Raw genomic sequence first — 23,149 nt, 5'->3', positions numbered from 1 at the left:
TTTCAATAATTAACAATTTTCTTTCCCATTCTGAATATAACATAATTAGACTGCAGAAAGTGATACCATCTCTTTCCACTTAACTTAAAAAGCAATTCACCAAGGTATTTTGACTGGGAGAATTTGGCTACTTATGAAAAAAAAAATAGCAAAATTACTAAGACCTGGAGAGTTAAATATTTAGAGCATAGCCATAAGAGGCTATTATGTTAACAAAGACTCTAGGAATATATAAACGTTTTCAATACTTTTGGTATGGTTTGTGTACATTATGACTTTAAGGTTATTTTTTCTCAGCATTTTAATACATTTCTTTAGAGTCATTTTTGACATTCTTATGAGTAGTCACCTAATCTAGCAGAATCTAAATCTCATTAAAGGAAACCAATATGAAAACAGGATTTACTTAACAGAAATCTTTATAAAAAAATCTTATTAAAAATCTATAGAGAGAACATTAGAAAATGATAAACTGTAAGCCAAATCTTACATACCACATTAAAAAATAACTTAAAAAATCTTCAGATGTTTCCTAGACATCATTAAAATTAGACACTCCATTTTGTTGAACAGTGTCCTACTCTATGTAAGCTTAAATTTTTATTAGCCTTAAAAATAAAAACACACAGAACAATTTCCAAAGCAAAAAATCTTACCAACAAACTCCAATACCAATAAAGCAAATACTAATAATGATTATCCCACCAGAGTCTACTGCTTCTAATGAAATGCACTTCTTTCCATAATCAGATTTCAGGACCAAGGGGCAAAAAAAAAGACAAAAAGAACTTATATAGTTAGGGAACAATAAAATAAAATTATTCCCATATATGACCCTGAAATCATGGAGAAATTTAAGGAAAAGAAGGGACTAACAGTTGATGGATCTGCTTTTGGAGAAAAGAAAATCTTTTCTTGCTTATTCCTTCCTGCGTTATCTGGAAATCTGTTATCCTACCGCCTACCCTGTTTTATGAGGGAAGACCCAACTCCGCTCGTGTGAAGTTATTTGAAGTGAAATACTGAGATACTGTGTGGCTCTTCGAGAATCTTGGTATATTGATTATTAGCTGAAAAATCAGAGGCCAAAATGAACCATTTTTCTAAAACCTCCCTTCTTCTTGAGAATAACCTAAGTTCTATTTTCCATTTGGCTTAATTTAGGAATAGGTCAGAGGAACACTTGGGAAGAGCCTATGATTTGAGACACCCCAAATATGACGGTTTGTTTATTTGAAAACTAAGGACTTTATTAACTCGTTTAAAAATATTACTAAGTAATTACCCTTTATTCCAGAATTCAATGCATTTCAGCAGCTATTATACATATAGTTTGATTAAAATTCCTTAAAGACAAAGTACGCTATGAAAAATCTAGTATGTTATTTTGTATACAAATCAATCACTGCTTTGGATGTAGGGGGTAGTCTTTTGAAACCACAGTAAGTCCCATTCTTTCTGTGTGGTGACTTTCAGGAAGTTTCAAAAGGATGAGGAACATTTTAGCACAGACACATGGGACTTCTTAAATTCTTAAGAGAAATGATCACAGGAGAGATGAAATATTTAGTGAAATAAAAAGTGCTATAGAAATGCTCAATAATTCTGAATGTTTTAGTCACGAAGTACCCATTTCATAATATGTAAGAAAAAGGGGGCATTCCTGAAATTGGGAGTGACACACTTGAGAGAATGGCCATTAAGCCAATGTGTTAAATAGTCACTAATTTAGAAAGGATAATTTTAACTACTAGTTAAGTATTTAAAATGGCTAAGAGAACACTCTTATATCTGAAAATAAATCTGAAGCACTTGATTAAATGCTGTGATCCCTAATCAAGAAGACACATCTTATTCCTGACTAGTAAAACTTTTAAAATGTGAAAGAAATTTTATAAAAAGGTTGCCTCTTTTTTTAAGGAAGTCAACTTTAATGAAAAGGTTTAGGAAAGAAGGAGTCAGCCACAAGAGAATGAATGTCCTGTTTCAGTTACCTGGTCAAGGAGATTATTCTACATGTGGTTAGGAAAATAACGTTTTTATTTATTTAGGGAATATATCTAAGACTGAGTATAAAACAAACGAAAACAACAGAAAGGGAACTGACATATTTCATTCTAATGCTAGTTTCTACTTCTCAGAATCCATGTTATCTAAACATTCCGTCTGCCACATTTTTAATTTTCTTCCATTGACATTTCCAGGGGGACCAATTTGAATAGAAGAGAATTAATTACTACATGAGCCTTTGATCCATGTTCGAATGCCTATAGGGTGGCATAATGAGTTTCTGAGCAGTTCTAAGAGCAATGCCCTCTGGAAAAGCAGAGTGGCCAAGAAAGAAAGGAAAAGGGGTCAAATGCAGATGCTGGGGGATGGGGCAGTGGTTAGTGTGGGCAGTGTTGGCACGGGAAAAGAGTGAACAAAGAAAGGAAGACAAAAATGAAGCAAGTATACTGGAGAATTATTGAAAGAGCTCTACCAATAAAAAGATTCTTTGACTCTTGAGCCTCAAAATGCCCAAACCTTTGAGCATTTCACTGGCTTCAAAGAAGGATGGCATTTATGCAGATGTTGTCTTTGTACCTGAATGACCCAGCTGTCATCTACATTTTAAAATTATCACAAATTCAAACTGAGTAAATGGAGATGTCTTTAAAAGGCTGGCTTTCGGGCCTAGGCTCACTCTGAAGCAGAAATGGCAATTTCATTGGTAAGATAACAGCAACGCTACATCTTTCATTTTGGATTTTCCTGTAAGATTTTGGTTCACATTAAGAATACACTGCCACATTACAGTCATGTTTAACAAAATAGAGTGTAAGCATTAGAAAATGGTGGAATAAAGAAAGAGAACAGCATTCATTCGGAAAAAGTAAAATCTTGCTGGGCAAAATATATAAGGAGCAAGGAAATTTTATGAGACACATGGATAAGAGGTCTGCTAAAACAGGCATCACAAGAGGTAAGTATAATCTGAACTAATAATAATTTTTAAAAAATCCATAACCTGGTTGTTTGGCAACCAAATAGATCTAGAAGAAAAAGAAACCCGAAAGTTCTCATGGAATTCTGTGAAGCTTTTTTGGGGGAGGAGGAGACAATGCATTTGTATGGAAATTCGGCTTCTATTTGTGTAAGATATCCTGAATATATATATTATCTAAAAGGAACTCCAATGTATAACGTTTCCCCACTAAAATGCCAAAGTTAAACCATGTCACTCATGTCAAACATGCCATTTCTCAGCAATATCTTTGATTATCTACACCCACAATTCATAAAAAGAAATTTTGTCTATTACTTTGAGGGAGTAAAGAACATCCATATTTTCTAAGTTGTAATAAAGATAAATAATTATAGAAAAAATATGAAAAATTAAATTCTAGAACTCCCTAAATTAGATCTGTTCATTTGCCTTATCTAATACAGGCTACCCACCATCAACTTCCCACCTCTACACAAAGGCACAGGAGTAGTGTTATACTCATGAGTCCCTAAGAGCCATGTGATAGATAACAACAAAAGGAAAGTTTAGCTAAAGCTTAATAATTAGAATAACCAAGTAAATAAAACAAATTTGGAAGAGGAAATAAAGCCTCTGGAAGAGGCACCACCAACTTTCAGCAATGCCTATGCATTTTAAAAACCCTTGGATATTGAAAATCCATTGCTAAGTATGAATTTTAGGTTCAATATGTATGTATTTAAAGACTGGATATAAAAAATTATATCCAGTCTTTAAAAACATACATATTCTCTGGTTCCCCTTTTAAAAAAAGAATATCCTATTCAATTTAGCAAACATGTAACCAAACAAATATTCATTTTCCTTTGTTCCTACCCTACTGTACTCTCTCACTTATTTGTTTCAGTGGATAGGAAACGCACCATATCCCCCTGCCTGGATGGGTGTTTTTGGAGAAGCACAAGCATATAGACTAAAATCCTCTGTTTGGAAGCCAGCCCGATTCAAGGACGGTTCTGATGCACTGCGGTGAATTTTTGGCAATGAGCGGGCCAGCAGCTCAATAGAGGCGAGAATCTAAAAGAAGCAAAAAGAAAAAGAGGAAAGAATGAAAATCTAGGTGGTATTAATCTCTAAGAACCCCATCATACTTTACAAGAAAGTACTGAAATCTTACATTGTTTTCAGTATTATCCTGAATGCCTGGAAAACTACTGAAGAAACTGATACTTTTCCTTAAAGAGAAAAGAGAATTACCAAACTACTATAGCTTTAATATCTAAACTGTATGGGGATAGTTAGATTTTATTCACATTTTAGCTCATTTGCCAGCCTTGGAACAGTAAATAATTAAAAATTTTAAACCAATTCTATACCTGTTTCTTATAGGCCACAGTCTCTTTTAAGAAGATGGAGCATAATTAAGTAAAGCACTATATGACTTCATAAACAGGACCATCAGAGCAACTCATTCTTTAAAGAAACTTAGTAATGGGAAATGTCTGTCACACACATAATTAAAGGTAGGCCTCCAATGACCCAGACTCCTATTGGCACAGGAGTGAGTAGTGAGAGGTGGCAACCCAAAAGTGAAGGAGAAGACAGGAAAACTACAAATAGATACCGATACACAAAACGTAGAAATTCAGCATATTTTAAGGTATAAAGAAACAGGTGATGACTCTTGAAGGCATACAGTATGATAATGCATGTTCATAATTGTGAGACATACATGTAAAAGGCTTGGCATAATGCCTGGAATATAGTAAGTATTCAATAAAACTTAAGCAGCTGTTATTATTATTATTATTATTATTTTCTGAGCCACCAAAACTTTTTTGAAAGTTAAACTGTAATCTACATAATGATTAGTAAAAGAAGGCAAAGAAATAAGCCATTTTACAGAAATTTAAAAATTACAAGCATCACACACAAATAAAAATTCAAATAATACAGAAAAAGTATAAATCCTACCTTCCAGGGGTAACCACTGTTAAAGAGTCTATACTTTCTTCTGGACCTTTCCTATGCATAAACATGCACATATGAAAACAGAGCCCATCTCCGCCCTCACCACCATTTAAAGTGGTATCATACTATACATATTTTTTTGCACTGCTTTCTTTTTCACTCACCGATATCCATACCATCTACAGAGCTACCTGATCCTTATGTCTTCAGTTTTTCCTGTTACAGTAAACATTCTTGTATATATTTGAATAGCATATATTTTTAGGAGTGAAATTACTGGAGCAAGGGGTGTATGAATTATAAGTTTAGGGATTCTACTAAGTCCTTTCAAAAGGCCAAACCAACTTACACTCCCACAAAGACTGTTAATTTTAAAAGGAAGGCTATTCCTCAGTTCCCAGCATTGTTCCCAGTGCTGGATGTTAACCATCTGAGAGGCCAAACCAAAGTGTATTCACTGTTGTGCTACTCCACATTTTACTGATTGTCATTGAACCCTTAACATCTTATCTAAGTTCATTCACAATTTGTATTTCTTTTGTGAATCATCAGTTCTTACCTTTGTTTTCTATTATCTTTTACTTATTGATTGGTAGGAGTCCTTTGCATAACAGAGAATTTCTTTGTTATAAATGCTATAATTATTTTTCTGTTTATCTTTCAATATTATTTTTATCATACAGAAGTTTAAAAACTTTGAATGTCATCATACCTGCTAATCTTTTCCTTTATATAATTTCTTTATTTTGTCTCTTGCTTACTAGGAAAGCCTTTCCTACTTCAAGGTTATAAAAATGATTTTGTATTTTATAGCTTTGTTTTTATATATAAATCTTGAGCCATTTGAAATTTATGTTTGTGTATGGTGTGAAAAGAAATCCTGTAATTAAAAATTTTAAAAGCCTTCAATAATTTGGACAATTCATATGTGCATTTTATTTTCTGATACCATGCAAAGAATGAAGTATTACTTGTATTTAGAAATACAAACATTTTGTCCTGTTTAATTCATTTAAAAAGTGAATTTGAATTATTAATCAAATTATCATTTGAATTATTAATGCACATCAACCTTATTAAATAGGAAACCCTGGCACCTGGGATTGAAAAGAACATGGTGCAGGGTTCTGCTCATATTGGCCAATAATACTAGTCTTTTACTTTGATAATCTTAAACCAGTGATTTTTTTGGGTTAAAAAAACCAACAATTTCTCAAAGAAACAGTAAATTAATTTCATTACATAAAACATGTATCTACCTACCCATTCATTTGGCTTCCCTTCCCCACTCTGTGATAGCACCTGGGGAACTTGTTAAAATCATAAATTCTATATTTATTCTTTAGATGGAAATAAAAGATTTACTCATTCTTGTGATAGTGACTTCTATCTAAGAAACCAACCCAAGTAGGACTGGGTATTCAAAGATAAAAGGTTCACAAAGGACCAACTCCCTAATTTGGTAGCTGAGCAACTATGGGAGTCAGTACTTCCTACTTGAAAACTATTGATTTATTGAGACATATCTACAGTATCTATTAGGAACTTTGTAAGCATAAAAAACACTGAAATTTATTACAATATCTATTACAGCTAAGCTTTCTAAGTTTGTTCAGGTAAGTAGTTCCAGTTCATGAGGCCTATGAAAGATTATTAACTTAAGTGCTTCAGCATTACAGCATGTAAAGATAAAAAGCAATGGAAAATTTTCAAGAATCAGGGAAAGGCAGACAGTGCCAATAGTTGCCTTTTCTTTTTGCCTCATGTGGAAATGGTCCTCAAAAAGACCTAATATTAAATGGATGCTTGGAACCTGTTTACTTTACCACCCAGAAGAATTAAGCAGCAGTTCTCAAAGTGTGGTCTGTGGAAAAACTATTTTCACAATAACACTAAGATATTACTTGCCTTTTTTACAGTCACTATTTTACACGTGTAAGTAGAGTTTTCAGAGATTACATGACATAAGATACTGCAACATAAAGAATGCAAAGCAGAGAATCCAGCTAGCATTCTGCACAGACTTACAAGAAATGTAAAACAATACCACTCTTTTCACTAATTTTTTGTTTGGGAAAATAGAATTATTCATAAAAATGTTATTTAACATGCAATGGCTTTATTTTTACATAAATTTATAAATAGTTAAAAACCTTAGTTTTAATTTCTAAAATGGTAATTGTTACTTATACAAACGAAAGCTCTTTGGGGGTCTTCTATAATTCTTAAGCGTGTAAAAGTATTCTGAGACCCAAATGTTTGAGATCTGCTAGACATAAGCAAAGTCCTTCTGAGTATTTTGTATTGGGATCCCAAAGCTCTAGGTGTACCACTGTTCAACTTTCATGAAATCATCTTTATGTGTCTACTTATCTGGCATCTGCATATAATCACATGGAATCCAAATCAATGAAATATGAACTGTGTGCTCTAAAAAGTGCTTAAAATCTGCATCTGAGTATCAGTCCCTCCTTTTAGGTAACATTTAGCTTTTTCTTACTTGGGGAAAGAGTGGTCTCTCATCTCTTTTCTTTTTTAGGCACTCTGCCATTAATCTCTTCATGGCTTTCGGACAGTTACTCCGTACCTTACTGAGATCTGGAGACAGATAGCCTCGTCCCACCATAAAAATTATCTGGGGAGGAAAAAAAGGTAAATAGGGAAGTTGAAAAATACATAAGCATTGAAAATTCAACAAACTGTGCACTTAGAACACATGTTACTTTTCTGTATGTACATTATTATACTTTAATAAAAAGTTCAAAAACAATCCTGATCCCTATACATCATAGATTGTGGGGAACCAATATTTACCAGGCTGCAAGCTGAAATCTTCATAACCTCTGGACAATTGTCAAGGTCTCCTAATTGCTACCCATGTGGCCAGTCTCTCTTCATCCAATCCACTGTCCTACCAACAGGGCAATCATTCTAAAACAGGTTGGATCATGCCTCTTTTCTACTTAAAAAATAGTTTACTGAGCATTAATTTTTGGGCATTGTGCTAAGTCCTTTATATATATGTAGCAGAAAGCAAAAAGGTCAACCTTTTAAACAATTATTTTGGCAACTGCATTTTTTTTTTTTTTGGCAACTGCATTTTAAACTCTTGTTGAGGAAATGCTAATGGGTATGAGAATCAGACTCCTCCAGAGGGAAGAAGGGGAAGTGGGAACTCCTCTGTTGAATAAAGTAAGAGGGTTTGTCTTCCTGGGGTACAAAGATTTATGATTCTCCTGATGTCTTAGTTTTCTAATTTTTGGCTCTTTTGAGAGAGTGGGCAGACAGATGTTAGGAGTCCTGGGACTCAGGGAGGAGAGAGGTATTTTGATCTTAGAGGGACCAGATCCAATAGGGACAGGCTAGGGTTAGGGGGAAGGAGCCCGTAAGAGTTTCTGTTATGGGGCAGAGCTGATGAATTTTAGGAACAGCCAAGTTTGATACCCTTTTTGTTATTTCCTATATCGTGATGTGATCACCCTTGTTCAACTGTAAGCTGATTTGTCTGAGCACCACTAAAGTCGAAGTGTGAAGCTTATCCTTTCCCATCTCCTCTATTACAAAACTGCCCTTCTTCCACTTTACAAAAGGCATATGCACACAGAACTTGACTAGAGTATACATTGTTCCAGGGTATAAAACCACTGGGGGGGGAGTACTAAAGGGACACTTCCAAATACTGGTCTAAGTGTGTTCTAATGAATGGGCAATAAATCCCCTTGTAAAGACAGTTGTTTCCCAATTCTTTGCTTTCAGCAAAATTAACTGAATTGACAGCTATTAAAATAATTTTTAATGACAGGTTATTATGTAATTTTTGGTATGTTACAGAAATGAGTTCAAATAATTGAGTGATATGGTACATGGTAAAGGACTGATTCTGCCCAAAGAGAGGGCTGGCCTTTGCCTTTGATTCCTGGGAGGAAACCCCTAAGCCCTTGGAACATCCTGCCTAATAAAAGTATCTTTGTTCACCTGGGGGACTTGGGTCATGCCAGATAGTCTATGCTATCAGTGTAACTTATGGAGAGGGCTTTGAGTCATGTGGTTCAGCTTGACTTCTAGAGGGGCTGAAAACTAAGGTCAGCCACAGAGGTAGTCAACCACATTTTTCTGACTGAGCCCCAATAATCACTCTGGACTCCAAGGCTGAAGTGAGTTTTCCTGGTTGGCGGTACTTTCCGCATGTTGTCATGCATTTCTGCCAGGAGGATTTAGTGCTGTCCAGAATTCCACTGGGAGAGGACAACTGGAACCTCTAAATATGGAACTCTCTTGGATTCTGCCCTATGTGCCTCTTCCCTTGGTGAATTTTAATCTGTATTCTTTTGTTGTAATAATAACTGTGAGTATTACCAATTTTCAGTGTGTTCTGTGAGATTTAATGACTGACCTGAGGGTGGTCTTGTGGACCAGTGACCTCTGCATATGGTTATAACAAAACCCCTGGCATTCCCATTTTCTTATTTATTTGAACAATATTTCTCAGTGCTTGCTTCCTTAAAAATAAAATAAGGAAAGGGACTGATGCTACATCGTAGTTCATTCTAGCAAAAGGCATATTTATCTATAAATATGTGAAGAGAAAAATCCCTTAATGTTAAGATACATGAAAAAAAATTTACCCTTTATGTTTCTGTACATTAAAATGTGCTATTTTCATGTTATAAATTATTATTAATAGCATAATTAAGAATGTAAAAAATTAACACACAGAGCCTAACATTTTTTAAATTCTTAATTTATATACATATACTTTGTTGCAGATATATAACTTGAGTGATCAGTAAAAGGTTTCAAAAGCATAAAAATATGTTACATTAGGAAAAAAAATTCTATGGGGGAAGTAGAATACAAATAGTTAAAAGGAAAAAAAAGAGCCATGAAAATTTTCAAAAATTCATGATGAGCTTTTGGTATTTTTTAAATTTTTAAATTAATCATTTTTTTTATTTTTAAAAATTCTTCCTATTATTTATCTACAATTACATGAAGAACACTATGTTTACCAGGCTCCCCCACTCACCAAGTCTCCCCCCACACCCCACTACAGTCACTGTCCATCAGCGTAGCAAGATGCTCTATAATCACCACCTGTCTTCTCTGTGTTGCACAGCCCTCCCCGTGCCCCCCAACAACACTATACATGCTAATCATAATGCCCCCTTTCTTTTTCCCCACCCTTATCCCTCCCTTCGCACCCATCCTCCCCAGTCCCTTTTCCTTTGGTAACTGTTAGTCCATTCTTGGGTTCTGTGAGTCTGCTGCTGTATTGTTCCTTGAGTTTTTCTTTGTTCTTATACTCCACATATGAGTGAAATCATTTGGAACTTGTCTTTCTCTGCCTGGCTTATTTCACTGAACATAATACCCTCTAGCTCCATCCATGTTGTTGCAAATAGTAGGATTTGTTTTCTTCTTATGACTGAATAATATTCCATTGTGTATATGTACCACATCTTCTTTATCTATTCGTTTACTGATGGACACTTAGGTTGCTTCCATTTCTTGGCTATTGTAAATAGTGCTGTGATAAACATAGGTGTGCATCTGTCTTTTTCAAACTGGGCTGCTGCATTCTTAGGGTAAATTCCTAGAAGTGGAATTCCTGGGTCAAATGGTATTTCTATTTTGAGCATTTTGAGGAACCTCCATACTGCTTTCCACATGGTTGAACTAATTTACATTCCCACCAGCAGTGTAGGAGGGTTCCCCTTTCTCCACAACCTTGCCAACATTTGTTGTTGTTTGTCTTTTGGATGGTAGCCATCCTTACTGGTGTGAGATGATATCTCATTGTGGTTTTAATTTGCATTTCTCTTATGACTAGCAATGTGGAGCATCTTTTCATGTGTCTGTTGGCCATCTGAATTTCTTCTTTAGAGAACTGTCTGTTCAGCTCCTCTGCCTCTGCCCATTTTTTAATTGGATTATTTGCTTTTTGTTTGTTGAGGTGTGTGAACTCTTTATATATTTTGGATGTCAAGCCTTTATCGGATCTGTCATTTATGAATATACATTCTCCCATACTGTAGGATACCTTTTTGTTCTATTGATGGTGTCCTTTGCTGTACAGAAGCTTTTCAGCTTGATATAGACCCACTTGTTTATTTTTGCTTTTGTTTCCCTTGCCCGGGGAGATATGTTCAAGAAGAGGTCACTCATGTTTATGTCTAAGAGATTTTTGCCTATGTTTTTTCCTAAGAGTTTTATGGTTTCATGACTTACATTCAAGTCTTTGATCCATTTCAAATTTACTTTTGTGTATGGGGTTAGACAGTGATCCAGTTTCATTCTCTTACAGGTAGCTGTCCAGTTTTGCCAGCACCATCTGTTGAAGAGACTGTCATTTCCCCATTGTATGTCCATGGCTCCTTTATCGAATATTAATTGACCATATATGTTTGGGTTAATGTTTGGAGTCTCTATTCTGTTCCACTGGTCTGTGGCTCTGTTCTTGTGCCAGTACCAAATTGTCTTGATTAATGTGGCTTTGTAGTAGAGCTTGAAGTTGGAGAGTGAGATCCCCCCCACTTTGTTCTTCCTTCTCAAGATTGCTTTAGCTATTCGGGGTCTTTGGTGTTTCCACATGAATTTTTGAACTAGTTGTTCCAGCTCATTGAAGAATGCTGTTGGTAATTTGATAGGGATTGCATCAAATCTGTATATTGTTTTGGGCTGGATGGCCATTTTGACAATATTAATTCTTCCTAGCCAGGCGCATGGGATGAGTTTCCATTTGTTAGTGACCTCTTTAATTTCTCTTAAGAGTGTCTTATAGTTTTCAGGGTATAGGTCTTTCACTTCCTTGGTTAGGTTTATTCCTAGGTATTTTATTCTTTTTGATGCTACTGTGAATGGAATTGTTTTCCTGATTTCTCTTTCTATTAGTTCATTGTTAGTGTGTAGGAAAGCCACAGATTTCTGTGTGTTAATTTTGTATCCTGCAACTTTGCTGAATTCTGATATTAGTTCTAGTAGTTTTGGAGTGGAGTCTTTAGAGTTTTTTATGTACAATATCATGTCATCTGTAAATAGTGACAGTTTAACTTCTCCTTTACCAATCTGGATTCCTTGTATTTCTTTGTTTTCTCTAATTGCCGTGGCTACGACCTCCAGTACTATGTTGAATAACAGTGGGGAGAGTGGGCATCCCTGTCTTGTTCCTGATCTCAGAGGAAAAGCTCTCAGCTTCTTGCTGTTCAGTATGATGTTGGCTGTTGATTCTCTTTTTCTCTTAATAAGTCTGGCTAGAGGCTTATCTATTTTGTTTATTCTCTCAAAGAACCAGCTCTTGGTTTTATTGATTTTTTCTATTGTTTTATTCTTCTCAATTTTATTTATTTCTTCTCTGATCTTTATTATGTCCCTCCTTCTGCTGACCTTAGTCCTCATTTGTTCTTTTTCCAATTTAGATAATTGTGACAGTAGACCATTCATTTGGGATTGTTCTTCCTTCTTTAAATATGCCTGCATTGCTATATACTTTTCTTTTAAGACTGCTTTCACTGTGTCCCACAGTAGTTGGGCTTTGTGTTGTTGTCATTTGTCTCCATATTTTGCTGGATCTCCATTTTAATTTGGTCATTGATCCATTGATTATTTAGGGGCATGTTGTTAAGCCTCCATGTGTTTGTGAGCCTTTTTGCTTTCTTTGTACAATTTATTTCTAGTTTTATACCTTTGTGGTCTGAAAAGTTGATTGGTAGGATTTCAATCTTTTTGAATTTACTGAGGCTCTTTTTGTGGCCTAGTGTGTGGTCTATTCTGGGGAGTGTTCAATGTGCACTTGAGAAGAATGTGTATCCTGTTGCTTTTGGATGTAGAGTTCTATAGATGTCTATTATGTCCATCAGTTCTAGTGTGTTGTTCAGTGCCTCTGTGTCCTTACTTATTTTCTGTCTGGTGGATCTATCCTTTGGAGTGAGTGGTGTGTTAAAGTCTCCCAAAATGAATGCATTGCATTCTATTTCTTCCTTTAATTCTGTTAGTATTTGTTTCACATATGTTGGTGCTCCTGTATTGAGTGCATATATATTTATAATGGTTATATCCTCTTGTTGGACTGAGCCCTTTATCATTATGTAATGTCCTTCTTTATCTCTTGTTGCTTTCTTTGTTTTGAAGTCTATTTTGTCTGATACTAGTATTGCAACACCTGCCTTTTCTCCCTGTTGTTTGCATGAAATATCTTTTTCCATCTCTTGACTTTTAATCTGTGCATGTCTTTGGGTTTGAGGTGAGTCTCTTGTAAGCAGCATACAGATGGGTCTTGCTTTTTATCCATTCTATTACTCTGTGTCTTTTGATTGGTGCATTCAGTCCATTTATATTTAGGGTGATTATTGAAAGATATGTACTTATTGCCATTGCAGGCTTTAAGTCTGTGGTTACCAAAGGTTCAAGGTTAGCTTCTTTACTATCTTACCATCTAACTTAAATCACTTATTGAGCTATTATAAACACTGTCTGATGATTCTTTATTTATCTCCCTTCTTATTCCTCCTCCTCCATTCTTCATATGTTGGGTGTTTTGTTCTGTGCTCTTTTTAGGAGTGCTCCCATCTAGAGCAGTCCCTCTAAGATACCCTGTAGAGGTGGTTTGTGGGAGGCAAATTCCCTCAACTTTTGCTTGTCTGGGAATTGTTTAATCCCTCCTTCATATTTAAATGATAATCGTGCTGGATACAGTATTCTTGGTTCAAGGCCCTTCTGTTTCATTGCATTAAGTATATCATGCCATTCTCTTCTGGCCTGTAAGGTTTCTGTTGAGAAGTCTGATGAGAGCCTGATGGTTTTTCCTTTGTAGGTGACCTTTCTTTTCTCTCTGGCTGCCTTTAATACTCTCTCCTTGTCTTTGATCTTTGCCATTTTAATTATTATGTGTCTTGGTATTGCCCTCCTTGGGTCCCTTGTCATGGGAGTTCTATGTGCTTCTGTGGTCTGAGAGGCCATTTCCTCCCCCAGTTTGGGGAAATTTTCAGCAATTATTTCTTCAAAGACATTTTCTATCCCTATTTCTCTCTCTTCTTCTTCTGGTACTCCTATAATGCGAATATTGTTCAGTTTCGATTGGTCACACAGTTCTCTTAATATTCTTTCATTCCTGGAGATCTTTTTATTTCTCTCTGCATCAGCTTCTCTGCGTTCCTGTTATGATTTCTAGTCCATTGATGGTCTCTTGTATCTCATCCATTCTGCTTTGAAGTCCTTCCAGAGATTGTTTTATTTCTGTATTCTCCCTCCTTAGTTCCTGCATATTTCTCTGCAAGTCCATCAGCATGGTTATGACTTTTGTTTTGAATTTTCTTTCAGTAATATTGGTTAAATCTATCTCCCCAGATTCCTTCTCGGGAGGATATGGAGGATGTCTGGGTTAGTCTGGTCGGGATCAAATTTTTCTGCCTTTTCATGTTGACAGATGCAGTGGTATGCTGTTGACTTGTCTGTCAGCTAGGAGAACCAAGACCCTCTCCACTTGCTCCTGGCCTTTCTTTACTGGGACAACAGCGACCCCTAGCAGCTTGTGTTGGGCAGTTGCAAGTAGACTGGGTCTCTGTATCTTGCCTGGCCGCTATGGAGGAAGCTCCCTTGCTGTAGGCGTGGCCGGTCTCAGGCTGCTACTCTGCTATGGCGGGGTGCCATAGGGGGAACAGGCGGGGGGCTGTTTATTGCTGTGAGGGGTCTCAGAGCTGCTGCCCAGGGGGTTAGGGCGCCCAGAGTTCCCCAGGATTCCCAGCTGCTTGGCTAAGTGTTCCATGACGCTTCCATCCAGCTGTGGGGTCCCTGTCCCTTTAAGACTTTCAAAAAGCACTTGCTTTTCTTTGTCCCAGGGGTGCTGGCTGCAGGGACCCACTCACAGATCTTACTGTCCTGTTTCCCTAGTTTCCCACACTCCTTGCACTGTGTGTCTGCACTCCGGGTGTGGATGGCTGGGGCTGGCTATTTAGCAGTCCTGGGCTCCCTCTCCCTCCGTGCTCCAACTCCTCTCCTCCCGCTGGGAGCTGGGGTGAGGGACACTTGGGTCCCGCCGGGCCAGGGCTTGTATCTAACCCCCTTTGCAAGGCACTGGGTTCTGGAAGGTGTGGATGTGGTCTGGCTGTTGTCCTGTATCTTCTGGTCTCTCTTTTAGGAATAGTTGTATTTGTTGTATTTTCAAAAATTTATGTTTTTGGGAGGAGATTCCCACTGTCCTACTCATGCCACCATCTTGGCTCCGCTGCTTTTTGTATTTTTAGAGCATGTAATGGTAGGTATCAACACAGTATGATATTAAGATTTTTTTGGTTAAGGTATTATTGATATACACTCTTATGAAGGTTTCACATGAAAACAATGTGATTACTACATTCACCCATATTATCAAGTCCCCCCCATGCCCCATTGCAGTCACTGTCCATCAGTGTAGTAAGATGCCACAGAGTCACTACTTGCCTTCTCTGTGCTACACTGTCTTCCTCATGATCCCCCCCACAACATGTGTACTAATTATAATACCCCAAAATCCCCTTCTCCCTCCCTCCCCAATCGCCAGAACCCCACCCCTCTCCTTTGGTAACTGCTAGTCCCTTCTTAGAGTCTGTGAGTCTCCTGCTGTTTTTGCTTTGTTGTTATACTCCACAAATGAGGGAAATCATTTGGTATTTGTCTTTCTCTGCCTGACTTATTTCACCGAGCATAATAGTCTCCAGCTTCATCCATGTTGTTGCAAATGGTAGGATTTGTTTCTTTCTTACGGTTGAATAGGATTCCATTGTGTATATGTACCACCTCTTCTTTATCCATTCATCTGCTGATGGACACTTAGTTTGCTTCCATATCTTGGTTATTGTAAAGAGTGCTGTGATACACATAGGACTGCATACATCTTTGACATTTAGATTTTATTGGGTATGTTTAAAATAAGGATACAATGGATTATTTCAAATTCTTAACATAATACACTGGAAATAACACTCTGTGATTATTTAAACTTAAAGGACAAGTCTTTCTTGAATGTAATTCATGGGTAGAAGATTCAAATGGTACATAACACTACAAAGCCCACAGCTCAGTTTGAAATTCTGGTATTGGTTGTTTTCATTCTCAATCCACACTTGGCACTGCTGGCATTTCCACCCCTCCATCCACTCCTGTGTGTTACTGGAACATGGTTTCCTCCTCAACATCATCCCTGCACTACCTCAATAGAACCAAAAACTTCACCAGGAGCACAGCCTAGGTTTTTTTTCATCTTTGTATTCTTCCATATCAACAATGCTTTGCATATAGTAGGTATTGAAATTTTTCTTATTAAAATAGTTTGTGTGTCGATGACACTGGTATTTGTCCTTTCCTGTCTTGAGACCTTGTGCTTAGAACCCAGACACCACACTGTGGGAAAGTCTAAGCTTCCTGTGAAGAAGTCCTCACAAAAGGCCCACATGGAGAAGGATTAAAGTCTTTGGCCCTTAGCCCTGACTGACCTTCCAGCTCAGCTTCCCCACCTTGTCAGGTACATGAATGCACCATTTTGGAAATAGATTCAATAACACTCAGGGGCCTACCCCAGCCAGTACCACATGAAATAGAGATAAACCTTCTTCACTGAAAACAGCCCGAATTGCAGATTGGTAATTGCTTAAGCCACTACATTTTGGATGGTTTGTTATATAGCAATAATAACTGGGATACACTTCAAATAACAGATAAATGTTATCTTTAATCTGACATAGTACTTCTGCTCCAAGAAACAAAGCCATGAGAGTAAAGAGTCTATATACCTAGCTTAAATGAGCACATTATTAATCCCAACTTAGTGGAGAAGCTGCACTGGAGGAGGGAAGGATAGGGTGATTAAAGAGCAAAACGGAATGATAAAAAGGGGAGAAAATGACACCAATTTCTCAGACTTTCAGCACTAAGGTAAGTAAAGTAAAAAGGCATGCCACCCTGCCAAGTAGCATGGGGATGGTCATAGCTCAAGGAGCTAAGAGACTTGTTTTAGGAAGGAATCTGCTCCTTACAATTGGAAGGAATTCTTTAGTCCTCTCTCTTATTTTTATAATTGGGAAAAAAAAATAGATACCTAGAAAGGTAAAGTGACCAGGTCATGCAGGTCATGGGTCCAAGGCCTGCAATTACATCACACTGCTTAACTGGAATCCTGCTTTGAATTTACAGACAAAATCTACCACCTCGGACTATGGGGGTGAAGTGTAAGGGAATGGTCCCTATATTACATAATAAAGAAGCAACTGTCCCATCTCTCTGAAAAATATTCCTAGATTTTCAAACAGGAGTCTAATCGGAGAGCCATGGAGATCAAGGTAAGAGAAAGGGAAAGAAAAACCAAATCAAGGGGATGGATGGTGCAATACCTGGGGCTACTTCATTGAGGACAACCAAACTTACTGATTCAAGAGAGGGAGATCTATCTGAAGAGGGTGGACTAGAAGGAAATGAAGTAAAATAGGGGTAATCATGAGTATAGCATTCTTTCACCTCCTTTTTCTTCATCAAATACTCAACTTTGTTTCAGACTGACAGTTTCCAGAAGGCTCTAACTATATTACCAGAAAGAACTAACCAGTAAAGGCCTTACCCTCCTATTGGTTCCCGCCTTCTCTCATGGAGAGTAAACCCTTGCCACATCACTTATTACACTCCCATGGAGGACAAAGCACCTAAAATGTCAAGAAGTGGATGAGTGTAGCACTCTGGGATACTTTTATCCATATTTTTGAAATACAAATACTTCTTTCCATAATACGATTTCACTATTTTACTGAAATAAACTTATGGATTGGCAAATGGATTTCATCCAGATCTTAAGTTCAAAAATTTTTATTTGTAGTCTTTATGATAAAAAAACTAAAACTAAACTAAAATTCCCATATAATTTCTCTAGAAAAATAGTATGCATAGGAAAAGTGGAACATGGTCCATGGTATTATCCTGTCTGGTCAAGTTAACAAGACTGTAAAGGCAGAACACAAGAAGCTTGCAAATTAGATAAAATCTTGCTACTCAAGACTCCCATCATCAAATCAATCATCTCAGTAATTTAGAATCTGTCACAAGTATAGTAAGTGCAATGTTGCAATTATGTTCTTTAGCTGGCATTTTGGTTCATCCTGAATCTATGGTTTCATGCAGGCTTAAAATATCAGATCATTGGAAGCCAGGTCATAGGCTTTTTTTTTTTTTAACACTCAAAGCTAAGATTTAACATTCTAAAGCTAGGAAGCAGTAAGAAAGACCAAACAGCAACAAAAAATTAGTTTTGTGCTGACCTGTATAGAAATGTAGTCACTTTTTAAATTCTCAAAATATAGAATCAGGACCACTGTTGGGTAAGAGCCATATGGTGATTTGAAGGTACATACAAAGTACATGGCAACATAGATCACTTCTCTGATATCACATCATAGTTGAAATTCTTAGTGAGAGAGTTACTGAGAGCTAGCACCAAAAAGACTGAGAGCTGAGCTGTTGACCAAAACACACAGACTACTTAAATGAAGTAACCCATTTATATACAAAAACTATTATTTCATTAGGTTGGGAAGTTGTGATGAGACACATAAAACATTCACATTTATTTTTTATTCTTTAGATTGGTGATTCTCAACTTTATTATATATCCAATCACCTGGGAAACTTACTAAAAATGCAGGTGCTTGGATCCCAACCCATTGAATCACAATGTGTTCCAGCATCTCCATTTTGTAACAAATTACCTTGGTGATTCTGATGCAAGCCACAGTATAAAATATATTATTTAATCACAGTTTTACAGTCAACTATTGTTCTCTAATATTTAGCAGTGAAACAGCTGTAATCTCTCTCCAAACACATGCACACACACAATATCTAAATGTTGAGGTAATTTCAGCAAAGACAATTCATTTTTCTTGGCCAGGGTTAAAAGCCCAGGTGAATGTACTGTGGCTGGGATAGAAAAGCAAAGATCAGCATAAGGCTACCTTGGTACTTTTTGGAAGATAAGGGACAGAGAATAGCAATTCAGGAAGGGAGAAGTAAAAAAAACCCCCTGCTAGAAATCTCATTATAGAAAACTGAAAGCACAATATATACACATCTTTCATCTACCTAGTTTTAAAAAATAAAAAACCATGGAGAAACAGTAAAATAGAATCTGATAAAAAGAAAGTTCCTGGCTGAGTACCTGCTCAAACAGCACAATCTGTGATACAGTAAATGGTTTACAAGCCCAGACGTCACAGTGGCAGACCCTGTTCTTCTGCCTGAACCATGGTCTAGAAACACATGAGGCGTACCCACTCCTGTGCCTCCAGCTGCTAGCCTGAAGATGGGAACTTCATCCTATTACAACACTTACTGATATTTCAAGGCAAGGCCCTACATGCTGCTATTAGTGCTACAAGTACATAAAAGATTTCTAAAACCAGTTACAAAGACCAAGATATCATCATTCATGTTTACCCAGAACTCAACACTTTTTTTTATTACTGTGAATTAGTTCCTTTATACAAATAGTAAAACAAACTCTAAGAGATGGCAAATATTTACCTGGTCCCTGTTGTTGATGTTTGAGTAAGGTAACTGTCCAGTCATCAATTCATATAGAACAATCCCGAATGCATATACATCTGATTGAAAGCTGTAAGGGTTTTTATCTTGCATCCTGATTACTTCCGGTGCCTATGAGAACATAAAAAGAAAAAGATTCTTGTTTATTCTTCACTTCAACTGAATAAAGACTAAACACCAAACTTCTTATTTCCAGAACAATATTTTTATCATTAAGTAACCCATCTAATATGTAATCAATTCTCTCATTAATGGTCAAAGAAATAAAACTGATTAAGACTAAAAATAAGCTCTGTAAATTCTGCAACGGATAGTATTAGCTGAGAGTATTATGAATTACTAAGATATTTTATCAGCTACCCTTTTTTTGCACAAAATAATGTCACTGCTATTTGAATTCTTTCTGTGACTCACCCTATCAAAAATCAGTTCCCACTTCCCATTCCTGGTTCAACAAAGAAATACTAGACCTGTGGTTATGTTTGGGAGTAACACAACCACAATGGTAACTGCCTCAGAACTTAAGTTTTCCCATTGGTACAGATGATTCTCATCTCAGGACACCTTAGACAATAATGGTAAAATTTCAAGACCAACAAACTCAAATTACTTTCCTGCCTCCAAAAGCAGAATAAACATGCCATGGATGCTTTAATAACAAAAATAATATACAGCAGGGAAATTTAGCATAAGATGGTATAAAGAATCCTTTGGTGCTGCTTCTTGGGCAAAGATACAGACTGAGTCATAATTGCATCATTTTTACACATTTCAGTCACTATTCTACAAATAGATTTCTCATTAGCTGCTTACATGAAATATAACAAATGTTTGGCTAAATGTTAGCTTAAAAGACTTCTTTTGCCATGCATCTTCTGTATTGTTACATTTGGAAGGAATTAGAGGAATTGGAGGGTATTAATAGAAACTTTTGAAAGCATTAGTTTGAGAGAAAAACCATGACAACTGTAAAAATCAATGAAAGACCTGGGACAAGACTCCTGGTTATTGGCCAGGGTAAGGCAGGTCATACTGTGTCATGAGCCAGGCATTAATGGCACTCAGCCTCCCCTGCAAATCAGAATTACCTGTGCAGGCTTTAACCTCTCAATATCCAGACAACATTCCAGTTCAATAATATAACATCAGAATTGGGGGATGGGATGCAAGCACTGCTAGTTTTTAAAGCTCCCCAGATGATTTTAATGTCCAACCAAGGTTGAGAACCACTGATGGAAGATGTGTAGATCCTGATGAGAGTGAAAGGATGGGGGTGAAGGAGAAGGCTGTACCTACTTACTTCTGTCATACATTTTATTGATAATTAGTTTTAGTAATACAGTAAAAAATAAACCACATACAACTGTGATGTAATGAACAAGCCAGAATACTGAGAGGCTAGTTATGATACAGATGTAATTTTCAAAGCCAGAATATAATTTTTGTAAGGGGCACAGTAATAAATCAGTTGAAGAACTGTCTTTTTAAAATTGTTTTACCTCACCATTGTTGGTAGACGGCTTCATGAAAAGTTGTATGTCATTTATTTATAAGAAACGCATGACTGATGCTCAATTAATTGTGATTTAATTTGTAAAATTTTCACAAAGGTTTTTTTTCTCCTCTAAGACATAGGTAAAACAAGTCTGAGAAGACTGGTGTTAATAATTCAGAGAATTATATAACCTTAGTTCTGACCCAACTCTTCTCTCCTAGTCTATGGATATTCTATATTTGTTTCTGAAGGCAATATCAACCCCAAAGGTTAATTCAACAACTAAGCTAATCTCTTGGGTTAAGACTCAGCTTGATGGAATAAAGGATGAACCCATCCAACTAGGTATTAACAAAAAAGTTATTAGAAGAAAATATGAAACTTCATTGTGTAACAATTTAGTTGTATAACTAAGGTTTTGGGTAAGGACAAATCTGGAGATTTGACTGAACCTATTTCTCCCACACTAGTTAAAATAAGCACACCTTTAAAACATGTATCAACTGTTTCTTTGTAATTGTGGGTTTTGCAATTTCAGTAAATAAAATGTGCTTAAAAAATATGCTTCTCCCCTCTTCTTAGGATACACTGTCATCTTTGTTATGAGGGGTGTAACTTATGGTACCTGATATCCAGGTTATAATTATTAATTAGGCTCTTTCTTATAATTATCAAGTTATATACAAATTTAAGGAAAAGGAAATCTAGCTAGCTCTAATTACTGAATCTTAGATATAGAAAAGGCATTAGAAATTCATTAGTTCAACCCAACATTAAAGATGGAGAGACTTGGAGGAGGTTAAGAAACATGCACATCGAGTCAAACAGAACACTGGAGCACAGACCTCCTAACTCTTAAGTCCAGTGCCCCCGGTTTTACCTTGCCACTTGCCCTAATTTCAGTTACTATAAGAAAAATCATAGCTGAATTTAACTCTAGGCTTAATTTAACTAATTCAGTTACCTTGAAATTCAGTACCTTGAATTTTCCTTCTTGGGGACAGTTACAGATTCAGTTCAGGGAATTTAAGGCAAATGTGGCTTTCAAAGCCCTACAGCTACTCCGTTTCCAGCAGGGTCCTGGAAGTCTTAGTGCAGATTCAATAATTTAAGGCTTGAAACTGCACTAATGGTTTTGGGATAGTCTTTATTCAGCTTAATGCAGTGGTTCTCAAACTTTTTGGTCTCAGGATTCTTTCAGTTTTAAAAATTATTGAGAACCCCAAGAAGCTTTTGTTTATGTGGGCTCTACCTATGGCTACTTATATTAAAATTCAACTGAGGAACTGTTAAAATATTAATTCATTTAAATCATAGAATAATGATCAGATGTTAACAGAGATCACCCATTTTTAATAGAAAATATATTTTCAAAAACAAAAATGTTTACTGAGAATAGTACTGCAATTCTTCTTTTACTGCCTAGTTTAACAGCAGCCAGCCAGAGTCATGTATTTGCTTCTGTGTTCAATCTGCTGTGATGTACTGTTCTAGTTGAAGAATATGAAGACAAATCTTGTCTCACACAGGGACAACCTTGGGCCTCTGAAAGGGCCTTCATGAGTCTAAGAGAAGTGCTTGCTTAGAGAATGCGTCCTGTTACTGCCCACGCACAGCCTGCTGAAAGTAACTGCAGAGCCTGAGTTCCCTTCTTCCAGAACTTTTCTTTTCTTCTTTTCCATAAAGCAGAAACAGGAATAAAGAAAGAGAAAGAGCTATGCATGGCAGCACAAGACTGACAGTGTAAAATCTACCTCTCATTTTTTGTTTAGTCTTTCTCAGCTGCCCTGTAATTACAAGGTTCTTTCTAAAGGAAGTAACTTCCCAATTTAGGTTTAAACAAAATGGTGAAATAGTTTGTCTCTTAAAAGTAGTTTTCTTAGCAAAACCTTAATAATGGCTGCTACAGATATACCTGCTTAAACAGCATTATTTGTTTTTTTTTGAAACGGTACTCACAACGTTTTGAACACAAAATATTTTAGAGATAATTATGAATAAACTTTAAACAGTGTTTATAAAATATGTATTGTTTTGTTTGAGATATATTGAAACTGGCTTCATAGTAATTCTTTTTAAAGACAGGGTTAAAATCTGTTTACATAAAAAAATAAGATCAGCATTGATTTTTTGTGAATACTGGGAACTATGAAAATATT

The 23,149-nt window shown here is 36.4% G+C and overlaps 1 protein-coding gene across 12 annotated transcripts in view; it reads right to left on the bottom strand.

Moving 5' to 3' along the window:
• The window catches only part of BRAF (B-Raf proto-oncogene, serine/threonine kinase), a 159,769-nt gene that overhangs the window by 8,286 nt on the left and 128,334 nt on the right, over positions 1 to 23,149 (bottom strand). For 8 of the 12 annotated variants that reach the window (XM_073238336.1, XM_073238340.1, XM_073238330.1 and 5 more), the window contains 3 exons: positions 19,475 to 19,606; positions 7,440 to 7,574; positions 3,892 to 4,045 (listed from right to left, as the gene is read on the bottom strand). In XM_073238336.1, the coding sequence (XP_073094437.1) occupies positions 3,892 to 4,045; positions 7,440 to 7,574; positions 19,475 to 19,606 (421 nt within the window). Of the gene's footprint in view, positions 1 to 899; positions 4,046 to 4,145; positions 4,204 to 4,244; positions 4,994 to 7,439; positions 7,575 to 15,746; positions 17,605 to 19,474; positions 19,607 to 23,149 lie in introns of those variants that run through there. The other 4 variants (XM_073238334.1, XM_073238335.1, XM_073238333.1 and 1 more) reach the window with 4 other exon arrangements.

The sequence above is a fragment of the Manis javanica genome, chromosome 6 (genome assembly GCF_040802235.1).
Source record: "Manis javanica isolate MJ-LG chromosome 6, MJ_LKY, whole genome shotgun sequence".
Taxonomy (NCBI): Eukaryota; Metazoa; Chordata; class Mammalia; order Pholidota; family Manidae; genus Manis; species Manis javanica.
Note: the sequence above shows the minus strand (reverse complement) of the source record. Positions and strands in the feature narration are given on the sequence as shown.